The 10,606-nt window shown below is 47.9% G+C and overlaps 2 protein-coding genes across 2 annotated transcripts; both read left to right on the plus strand.

The window, feature by feature from the left end:
- The first annotated feature begins 284 nt into the window (after window positions 1-284).
- On the plus strand, window positions 285-3,384 carry fbxo45 (F-box protein 45). Its single transcript, XM_023805735.2, has 3 exons — window positions 285-852; window positions 1,748-2,104; window positions 2,504-3,384. The coding sequence occupies exons 1-3, from the start codon at window positions 553-555 to the stop codon at window positions 2,687-2,689; spliced, it is 843 nt and encodes a 280-aa protein (XP_023661503.1). The 5' UTR covers window positions 285-552; the 3' UTR covers window positions 2,690-3,384.
- A 1,503-nt stretch (window positions 3,385-4,887) lies between these two features.
- On the plus strand, window positions 4,888-10,249 carry nrros (negative regulator of reactive oxygen species). The gene is made up of 3 exons (XM_023806133.2): window positions 4,888-5,130; window positions 6,850-6,973; window positions 7,778-10,249. Exons 1-3 carry the CDS (start codon window positions 5,123-5,125, stop codon window positions 9,728-9,730), a joined length of 2,085 nt encoding a protein of 694 aa, XP_023661901.2. The 5' UTR covers window positions 4,888-5,122; the 3' UTR covers window positions 9,731-10,249.
- The last annotated feature ends 357 nt before the right edge of the window (window positions 10,250-10,606 follow it).

Genomic DNA, 10,606 nt, shown 5'->3' on the forward strand with positions numbered 1-10,606 from the left:
CCGTAAATAAATACAGCCGGGGTATTTAAATAGAATATCAGCCTGTGAATGGCGATCCCAGGCTTTATTAATGCCCCGTCCCGGAAAAAATACAGCCGGGCTATTTAAATAGAGGATCAGCCGGTCAATGGCGATCCCACCCCCGCTATTGCAGACAGGGGCAGGCTTTCATCAGGTCCTGATAGGAATGTATATGTCAGCTGTATTATCATCGGCCGATAATTAATTAACGGGCGCTCTTATGTTATGTATATTTTTATACGTATTAATATGAACGTATAGTAAGCTACAAGTACTTAACTCAGTTGAGTTAAGACGGTGGAGCGGTAAAGTTGCTATAATGAGCAGCCAGGACCTGGAGCTGCGCCGCTTCGTTTCTTATCCGCTCCCAAGTGTATGGAGGTGGGTCTGCGCTGTGCTCCGTCCGCAGTACAGTGCTTTCGACCCGGCCGTTAACGGGCTACCGACCGGTGGATACTGTTCACTTATAATTTACCCACTGTAATCCAGCGGCCATCCATTTTCGTCCAGCCGCCGCCTTTTCTCTCTGGTATGTCGGGAGCGGCCGGCGGCGGGGCGCCCTCTTGCGGCGGCGCGGCCGGACCCTGCGCGCCCGGAGCCGTCGGTGGCGGCGTGGGCATCGCGGGGCGCCTTCCCACCCGCGTCCTAGAGCACATCTTCTCGTACCTGGAACTGCCGGAGCTGATTCGCTGCTCGCTGGTGTGCTGGCACTGGAACCGCTGCCTGTCGGACGAGAATAGCGAAGTATGGCGGACCCTGTGCGGCCGCACCCTGAGCGAGGAGGCGCTGCGCTCCGATATCCTCTGCAACATCCCCACCTACAAGGGCAAGGTACCGGCGCCTCCATCACCGGCGCCACGCTGTTTGAAGCCTGTGCATGGGCTCCGTACGCCGTGCGGTGCATAACATTGCCCTAGAGGTCTGCAGTTATGGTGGTTTTGCAGGGTTAGGATAGGGGTGATGGTGGGTTTGCATGGCTGCAGCGCCATAAAATTACATCATGTTTATGGTGGGCCGGCCTCTGTGATGCTCACCGGAGATCGATGACCGTGGCGGCTTTTCTAAAGGAAATACGGGCATGTGTGTGATTCAACCAGAATCGCGTACAGAAATTTTCCCAGAAAACAAGCGAACTTTATATGGACGCAGCTAAGAGAACCTGACCCAGTATTCTTCACAATACTGATCTTGTGACAGCACAAGAGTCCAGTGACTCGTTTTTGAAGGCAACGGTTGTACCTCTGTGTTGTGATGTGTGTACCAGGCACACGTCGGTCCCAGAGATGAGACAATGAATGATTCATGAAACCATGAAGTGCACCCGGGAACAGCCAGGGGTTCTTAACGGTCCAAGTGTAGATGCTGTAATTACATCATATTTATTCCACTTTGCAAATTCTCTTTTCTGTTTGGGTTTTTCAGTGTCCTGCTTGAAGGCACCCGCATTGCAAGTTTGTCAGGATCACAAAAGCATTTTTGCTATTGATGGGTCACACCTTTTACAACAATGTTGGGGAGAGTTAATATCCTTTTCTCTGTCTCTCCAGGTCTGAACACAGTGTACATTTACAGTGTACAGCTTAGTCGCATAACACTGGCTAATTCTGTGACCCTGTACTGTATGGATCCAGTTAGATCCGGTTGCTGTGAATGTGTTGTTTACAGTGTTGCGCATTAGTGGGCTCCCCCTGTTAATTAAATACTTTATCCGTCTCCTCCATCATAGCTGAAGTCCTACCAACATGCCCTCAGTTCCCACGACTGCTCACGCAACGTCTACGTCAAGAAGAACGGTTTCACCCTTCACCGCAACCCCATCGCCCAGAGCACGGACGGGGCGCGGGGCAAGATTGGCTTCTCCGAGGGCCGCCACGCCTGGGAGATCTGGTGGGAGGGGCCACTGGGCACGGTGGCGGTAATCGGTTTAGCCACCAAGCGGGCGCCCATGCAATGCCAGGGTTATGTAGCGCTCCTGGGCAGCGACGATCAAAGCTGGGGCTGGAACCTGGTCGACAACAGCCTGCTACATAACGGCGAGGTCAACGGCAACTTCCCCCAGTGCAACAACGCCCCCAAGTACCAGGTCAGTTTGCAGATAGTGCCAGATATCTTTTCTGGCACACCCTCCCACGCTTGTTATCTAATAAACATTGATTTCTAAAGAATGATAGGTTAGGACAAGTTCCTGTGATTGGAAGGTCATTGGGTCAAACCCTGTAGTCGGCAGAGGGTCACCATTGGGCCCCTGCTCTGGATAAAAACATGTAATGCATGTAAGGTAATGCATCCCTTTCCAAAGTACCCAGCTCATTTCCTGTGCATATACTGCAAGATGATGGTACCGTGATATCAAAAATGTAAAAACAGCAAAGCTTCTCTCTGTTCAGACCCTGCATAGTTGTCTGGAATTCCTGCTGTGTTTTTATCACGAGTTGTTGGTTTGCGAGCTGAAGTGATTGACAGACCTCCTGCGATCTTACAGATCGGCGAGAGGATCCGCGTCATCCTGGACATGGAAGACAAGACGCTGGCATTCGAGCGAGGGTTTGAATTCCTCGGGGTGGCTTTCCGGGGGCTTCCCAAAGCCTGTCTCTTCCCAGCGGTGTCGGCCGTGTACGGAAACACAGAAGTGACTATGGTGTACCTGGGGAGGCCCCTGGATGGATAGAATGGCCCTCGTCAGACACGGCTCTGCTGGCAAAGGCGTGCCAAGGACTCACAGAGTGTGTAGCGACATTCTGGGACGGGAGACAGGAGTGCCAGACACACACACACACACACACACACACACCGACACCGTGGAGGCTCCTCAATTCAATCCTAGTGGACTTAGAGTACTAACATGTCTCAGTGTGGACTCATGGACTTATTTGCTGGGAAATTTTAACATGTATACAGTACAAGGAAAACTTTTTATTCCATTTTACTAAGAAGCAGCATGGCTTAAATCCCCAGGACATCTGCTGAAACGAGGCCAAATGAGACGGGGACAGTGGCAAACGATTACAGCATAGTTTCAGGAAACGTTATCAGACACGCGCATAGTGACCGTTAAGGTGGCACGTAGACGTGGCTTTGTAATTGTTCATCCTCTGTGTGCATCATTATCTCATGAGTCTCTCCTAGATGACTTGGCCACTTGGGTCAGGGTTCAAGGACCTTTATGGTAGCTAACTAGTGGCATGCAGTCAAACATGGAGCCTTTCTCTGAGCATGCATGAACCCAGCCCTACTGTACAGTGTCTCCCTGCCATGTTTACCCCCTTTGTTGTCATATGGTGTATCATGAAGTGTATTTATTGGATTTTATCTTTGCTACCAGTGAGGTCAAAAAGCCTTTAAATAAAGACTGTGTAGCTTACAGCAAGTGACATCAGTTTGGGTTTGTCCTGTGCGCATTACAGATGTGTGACTTAGTGAGTTAGGACTTTTCCTGTGATCAGAAGGTCACCAGTTTCAATCCCAGAATCAGTGGAGTGATGTCATCATTGGGCTCCTGAGCAAGGCCTTCAACTCCCATCTGCTCCAGGGACTGGCTGATCCTGCTTTCTCAAAAGTGTACATTGCTTAAAAAGCGTCTGTTAAATAAATGTAAATAATTTAGTGCCTTGGTCAAAATAGTAAGAATTTTCTGAGGCTTGAAATGGTACAGAGACAGAATGTTGTCATTACCAAGAAGGAGGACTTAGAAACCAGCTTCTGTTGAAGGCGGTACTTTGTGATTTTGAAGCGTGATATAGATGCTAATTGCAAAAATTACTCGGCTGACATTGAAACATACAGCGCTTTGGCTTCTTTTAAACGAAAAGCTGGCTATATATCAGGCGTTTAGCTTTCTGATGATGTAATGCTCATTTCCATCGTCTGAGGCGCACGTCTTTGAAATCGCAGAATCTGGCGTCTGTATGCGCCAGCAGGAGTGTTAAAAACCCGATAATGAATGAATAGCAGCAGTGCGTTTTTCTTCCACAATGCTGTGCTGTTGGTCTGTTCACGGCGCGCTGTTAGTAGGTAAAGCGAAATCCAGCGGACATGCGTTCAGCTGAATCCTGGATCAGTACTTCAAGACCCCAATGAAATGTGAGCCTGGTTAACCCTTTAGCGCTTGAAGACCACTCATTGTAATTCCACAAGCTCCCGGGACCCTGTACGTACAGCATAAGCAGCTGGAGCATACATGGATGCATCTATATGCACATGTGTGCACATATTATACGGATCGCAGTACATTAAATGGGTCAGTTAAATCTCCACACGTGGCTGGACCGCAGCCACGGTAATCCATGGGGTTTGTCTGCAGCGGATGGATGGAAAAGTGAAATCACTGCGAATTGTCATATGCCTGTTAGATTGAGCTTGAGAGGGTCTGTCTGCTGTCACGTTTAATTTGTCTTCTACTAGTACTAAATGTACTAGTCCGTATTATATACGATCTTTGGTGACTAGGATGAACAATCGGTAGACGAAACTTGACCACTTTAGCTCCGGTAATTTTATGGTGACTTTCAATTGTTTTCTGGCCCGTATAATATAGTATAGCTGCTAAGTCCATAATGCGGGTTGTGGGCTGTAAATCACATGAAGTTTGATGTCCCCTGCTTCCATGTGTCTGTTAAGGGTGTTCCGTTTTAGCACATCTCTTTTCGCCTTAATCTCTTCATCTATTTTTTTATGTCACCACAATGCGGAGACAAATTTAAAATACTTTAGGTACGGACACCGGGTCTTTTTTTTATTTTATATTAAATAAAAAAAAAATAAAAAATGGATTACCTTTTTTAAAACTGTGTGGTTATCTGTGTAATGCACAATGCAGGGTACTTTTCATTGAGGCCGAACATTTATTTTTAATTGTAAGCATTTATCAGATATGGGTGCAGTTGATGATGTGCTCGCCGGCTTCTTAAAGCGTCGCTTTGCACGGACTGAGCGCTTCATGTGACTCAGTTTCCGCTGCGCTGCTGCTTCCGCAAATAGTCAGTCAGTCAGTCCTGAAGCTGCAGGATGCAGGGCACCATCCCTCTCTGCTGCATGCAAGACGGCCAGCCTCGGGCAAGAGCCGGGAACATGGTCCGCAGGTGCGCGCACGATCAGGACCATCATGCCTGCGTAAGTTACTGACTTAACCTGGGTACAGACTCCAGGTCCGTTTATATGCAAAATTACTCACAGCATGTAAACCAGCAACGAACTACAGCGAGATCGCTAAGCAAATCCGTTCAAGCGACCATTCGTCGGGTGACCTGCGTTATTTAAACCGTAGCTCCTCGCTTATTGTGGCATCCGAGTTCGTCGCGATTGTAGCGGGGAAACCGCAAGCGGTTACATATAGCGGGTCTTAGATAGCCGAAGAGATACCCTGATATTCGCGCTTCAAACCATATCCAACACGTCTTCCAAGTCAAATTGACCGAAAACTCTTGTTTCACAGTTTTACATGACAACACATTATTTTGATGATGAGTGTTATAATGGACACTGCATCCAATATGAACGCATTAATTTAACAACAGAAAAAAGTGTAAAACTACCATATTGTAATTTTGTTGTTACTTAAACTCTCTTACTACATTATTAATTCAAATTTGGGATAAGGAAAATAAACGACAAATCTAAACATAAGCATGATTTAAATGGATTCCAGGAACCCAAACAAAATTGTATCCATTCATTTTAATATTATAGTGTTTTGTAGATAGAAAAAGATCATAACATTTCTTTTTAGGTCTGCCTTATACAATATTCCATAAATATATAATCCTCAGAGTTGGACGTGAACAAGTGCCTGGGAGTAACTAAAGTGAATATACAGAAACCAGAACATACGTGCAGCAACAATCATGTCTCCGCTGACTCTTCCTATGACGTCAGTAGATGGATTGGGAGAGCATGGGGGGTCATGGGGTCGCTGGAAAGGGGGTGTGTGGCTCCCGATATCTTTGCAAGAGGACGAAGATCCAAGTCTCTAGAGTCCTGGTTCTCCCTGTCTAGCTGTATGGCTGTGAGACATGGAAGTTACCCAGTGAGCTCAGACGAAGACCGGACTCCTTTGATACTCTGTCTCTTCAGAGAATCTTTGGGTACCGATGGTTTGACTTTGTGTCAAATGACCAGTTGCTAGAGGAGTCCTGAATGAGGCACATTACCTGCATCGTGAGGGAGCATCAGTTACGGCACTACGGCCATGTGGCGCATTTCCGTGAGGGTCATCCGGCTGGCAGGATCCTCAGTGCTGAGGACCCGAGCGGCTGGACCAGGCTGAGGGGACGCCCACGTAACACCCAGCTGAGGCAGATAGACGGACATTTCCGGAGGGTGGGACTGGATCGCATGTCAACCTGGGGGGGCGCCAACCTGGATCCTGAGGTGTTTCATCATGTGGTGGGTGTGGCAACGTGCCGTACCAGTATATGCTCCACAACCTGACCTGACCTGTGCTATATAATGTAATGTCTGCTTCATGGTAGTTATTCGGAAAACGTGTGCTTTATAATTTTATTGCTGTGTCTTCTTTTTCCTGAGTTGATTGAATAATTTGATGGGTGTGTATGCTTAGGTGTGTGATGCCCTTGCATGGTCCCCATGGAAACACTGAGGCCGGGCACAGGGCAGATTCACATCGATGTGTGATGTTGTCGCTCATATGCCATGATGCTGCTTGCTGTGTAGGAGTGACGTCTGTCACTTCAAGCCGAGGCTGGCTTGCCCACACACTGGGACGGCCCACCGCCTCCCTGCCGGGTGGCTCCTGCCATCCACCGAGAACCGATGATCACCACCATCATAATCTCTCTCTTGTGTCTTTCCCTTTTCACTGTGCTCCACCAGAGATGACCATATGATGGGCATCGTCTCAAACCTCCTGCCCTGCTTAGTGTGCTTCTCCCTGGGGCCAGCGTGGAACCTGCTGATGCAAAGCTCCGGCCTTCCGCTGCACTCACCGTGCAAGCTGGTCAGTACTGAATCTGGCGGACTGCTCCGCTGGTGGTCGTCTACACTGAGCTGTCGATGTTCTTCAGTAACTAGATACTTGATTTCTAAGCTTGTTGGGGGAATGTTACTGCCAACTGGGCTGAACAATGGTGGCGGGGGTGGGTGGGTGGGGGAGGGGGTAGATGAGCTCAGGAACTGACATTGTTTCTAAACTACACCACAGATTTTTTTTTAGTTATATAGGGTTGCTTATATCTATTTTTGAAGCATTTGCTCATGCCTCTTCTTGTACAGTTTTCTATTCGTAACAAGACTTTTTACGTTAAAGCACATCACAAGCAGGTGCTAAACATCTCATTTTGTTTCACTGTGTACATTTATAGTCACTGTTAAGTATTGCCACCCCTCCCCCCCACCCACAGCGCTCCCTGAAGCCTCCCCAGGTCCACCTGGTTAAAGAGCAGTAGCTAACTCACCCTCTGGAGTTTGAGTGTTAGTTGCGAAATGGCTGTCGTTGAGTTTCACAAACCGCAGCTTCATTGATCTGAGCATGGGGTCTGGCCTTTGTTTGGTGAGCTGCTCAACAGTTACAGGAAGGCGTGTGCAGCTTCTGCGGAGCGGAGTCGCCGCAGCGGGCGAGCACTCTGGGTGTGGCTCTCCCTACTCTGCTCTCTGTATACACCTCGCTGCCGGAGAACATGGTGACAGCTGATCTGATCCACAGCCGCCACACCAACGACTGTTCTCTCAAGCACTTTCTCTTTCATGGTGATATTTACAATATTATGCATGTTTTGCTAAATTTCTGCCTCTCACTTCACAGATTGAAAAAACTGCCTTTTGTAGCCACTGCCAGCTTTCGTCGGTGCCTGGAGATTTGCCAGAAAACATCGATGAGCTTCAACTGAATCACAATCCGATCAAAGTGCTGCACAGCTCTGGCCTTTCTCGGTACCCCGCACTCCGCAGTTTGAGCTGTACAAATGCTCTTCTGGACGCCGTGGAGATGAATTCCTTCTATATTCTACACATGCTGGAGGAGTTGAATCTAGCTGATAATAACCTGCATGCTGGATACCAGCAGACGGGCTGGGTGCTACACACCTTGGTCAAACTTAGGAGCCTGGACCTTTCTGGAAATGGGCTGACTGAAGACATGGTGGCCTTCCTGCTGGAGAACATGACCTCCCTGGAATACTTGTACCTTTCCAGAAATGTCCTATTGAGGTTAGATGAAAGCACATTTCAGGACCTTCACCAGCTGAAGGAGCTGGACCTGGACAGGAACATGCTCTTTGAGATTGATGGGGCGTTTGATGGCCTTCAGGACCTCCAGCGCCTCACCATGGCCTTCAACCGCCTGCCCTGCTTAATCCAGTTCCAACTCACTAAGCTGGTGCTACTGAATGCAAGCCACAATTCCATCGAGTGGTTTGTGTCCAACCAGGATCTGGAAGATACCTTCGAATTGGAGACTCTGGATCTCTCCAGCAACAGCCTCCTCTTCTTTCCCTTCCTCCCCACAAGGAGCCGCATTCGCCACCTGCTGCTCGCTGACAACCGCATCAGCTTTTACGAGCACCTTGCTGAAAACACTTCTCCAAACTGGACCAACACGGTCCTATTCTCTAACATGGATAGTAATGCGAGCCAAGTGTCAGCCACACTGTGGGACGAGAGTCTCCATGGGGAAATCTCCGCACTGGAACTCCTTGATCTGAGTCGCAATCAGGTGAGTTACCTTCCTGAAGGATTCCTTAGCAAGCTGAAATCTTTAAAAAGACTAAAGTTGCAGAAGAACTGCCTGGAGTCCTTCGACCTGAGGACAGTGGAGCTCCCAGTGTCTCTGCAGGAGCTGGATATCAGTGACAACAGTTTATATCTATTCAAAGGTAACCACAGCTCTTGGAATAAGTTGAGGGATCTTATACATGTCAATCTGAGCTTTAATGACCTTAAGCAAATCCCTTCAAGGCTATTTCAATCGCTCCCCAGCCTCAAAACAGTAGATCTGAGTTACAACCATATTGGTATCTGTTCCTTAGAGGAGGACACTAAGGTTGCTGATGATTCTGACTGTGTGACATGGAGAAACTTGGCTTCTCTCAGAGAGCTGTACCTTGCAGGGTGCAACCTGGGCTCACTGCCCTCCTCGGCCTTTGAGGGAACCCAGTTAACGCATCTGGAACTGTCAGAAAACACAGACATCCTCATCAGGAATGATTCTTTGATGAGTCTCAATAGAACTCTGCAGCACTTGGGCTTGGGAAACACTGGCACATCCCATTTAGATTTTACACCCTTCCGTCATTTAAGGTCTTTAAATATGTCAGTGAATTTCCTCTTCGAACTTTCAGAATCCATGATGAGCCTTGATTTGAGGTGGTTAAATTTGATGGGCAACGAGTTGACGACCATCCCTCCTCATCAAGCCAGAATCCTAGCCCAGAGGCTACAGATGGTTTTTCTTGGAGGAAACCCCTTCAACTGTTGTAACCTGGAATGGTACCAACTGTTTAAGGATGTGAAGAGTTTGACCATAGAGGACCAGGCTGAGATGACATGTCTGCTCTTAAATCGGGGCAAGCAGAGTGTCGAGGCGAGACCCTGGGCAGTGTGTGAGGACAAGAGAGAGCCCAGCTGGTGGTATGTTGTCCTCTTCCTGCCGGTTGTCCTGTCACTACTGGGGGTCACTGTGATCTTCTTAATGACATTCAGACCCAAACTGCTACCAAGAGTCATCAAGAAGACATGGCAGAGACCAACATCATATTGAAGTGGCTTCCATCATCTACTCAATATGGACTTGGAAACAAATACTGACCTATTTTAAGAACAACAGTTGTGCATGGCAGAGATTCATGAGTAAAACATGGCCAGTGGGGTTTAAGTTAGCAGTACCATCACTGTGGTGTTACCTTATGGCCAGTCATCTGTATACACGAGTGAGAAAAAAAACCTCTGATAAGGTTTCCATTGAGTATCTCATTTGCCTGACAAAGTTCAAAGCCGCTTTAATCCCTAGATGGTTGATATGAGCCTGCGGCTTGAGGTGTGAGTGCGAGTGTGAGCATGGGTATGTATACGCGCGTCGGGTGCATCTGCAGAAGTCTTGTAAGACAAGCTGTTGCTAAATGCAGGAAAGGAAATGTGAAATTTCCTGTTTTGCTGAGTTCTGCAATTGCCCAGTTTTGTACCACAGAAAAGGGCTTGACTTTGACTACTGGTTGAGCATGATGCAGAACTGCATTATGACGACTTCTCAATGCTCGATTAAAGATCCAGTGAAACGCTTTGTTTCCTGCTTATGATTACATCCTGGTGACCGTGAGACCCAGCAAGCCTCGGAATCTAACAGACTTTAAAAACAGGAAGCGTACTGATGTTATACGTTAAATATTTATATCTGCAAATGGTAGGAACTGAAACATGAAGATTTTCCATCTGCACAATGAGCGTTGAGAATGAGCAGCTGGGTCATCTCCGGTCTGCCTGATCAGGAAGCTTCTGAGACGGTCAGCTTGCCCACGTGCCATGAATGCAAACATGAGGATGATGGCAGTGGAAACAGTCTTCAAGGTTTGGTCTTTTTTAGGTGGGGGGAGCCTTCTCTGCATTCTCTGAGGGGGGAGGGCTGGGGCCTCTTGAATCT

Source organism: Paramormyrops kingsleyae, chromosome 1, assembly GCF_048594095.1.
Source record: "Paramormyrops kingsleyae isolate MSU_618 chromosome 1, PKINGS_0.4, whole genome shotgun sequence".
Classification (NCBI taxonomy): domain Eukaryota; kingdom Metazoa; phylum Chordata; class Actinopteri; order Osteoglossiformes; family Mormyridae; genus Paramormyrops; species Paramormyrops kingsleyae.

Coding starts and splice junctions, on each gene's coding strand:
- nrros (XM_023806133.2), top strand. Junction 6,974..7,777: donor TGCACTCACCGTGCAAGCTG/GTCAGTACTGAA, acceptor CTCACTTCACAG/ATTGAAAAAACTGCCTTTTG.
- fbxo45 (XM_023805735.2), top strand. CDS start 553: ATGTCGGGAGCGGCCGGCGGCGGGGCGCCCTCTTGCGGCGGCGCGGCC. Junction 853..1,747: donor TCCCCACCTACAAGGGCAAG/GTACCGGCGCCT, acceptor CCTCCATCATAG/CTGAAGTCCTACCAACATGC. Junction 2,105..2,503: donor ACAACGCCCCCAAGTACCAG/GTCAGTTTGCAG, acceptor GCGATCTTACAG/ATCGGCGAGAGGATCCGCGT.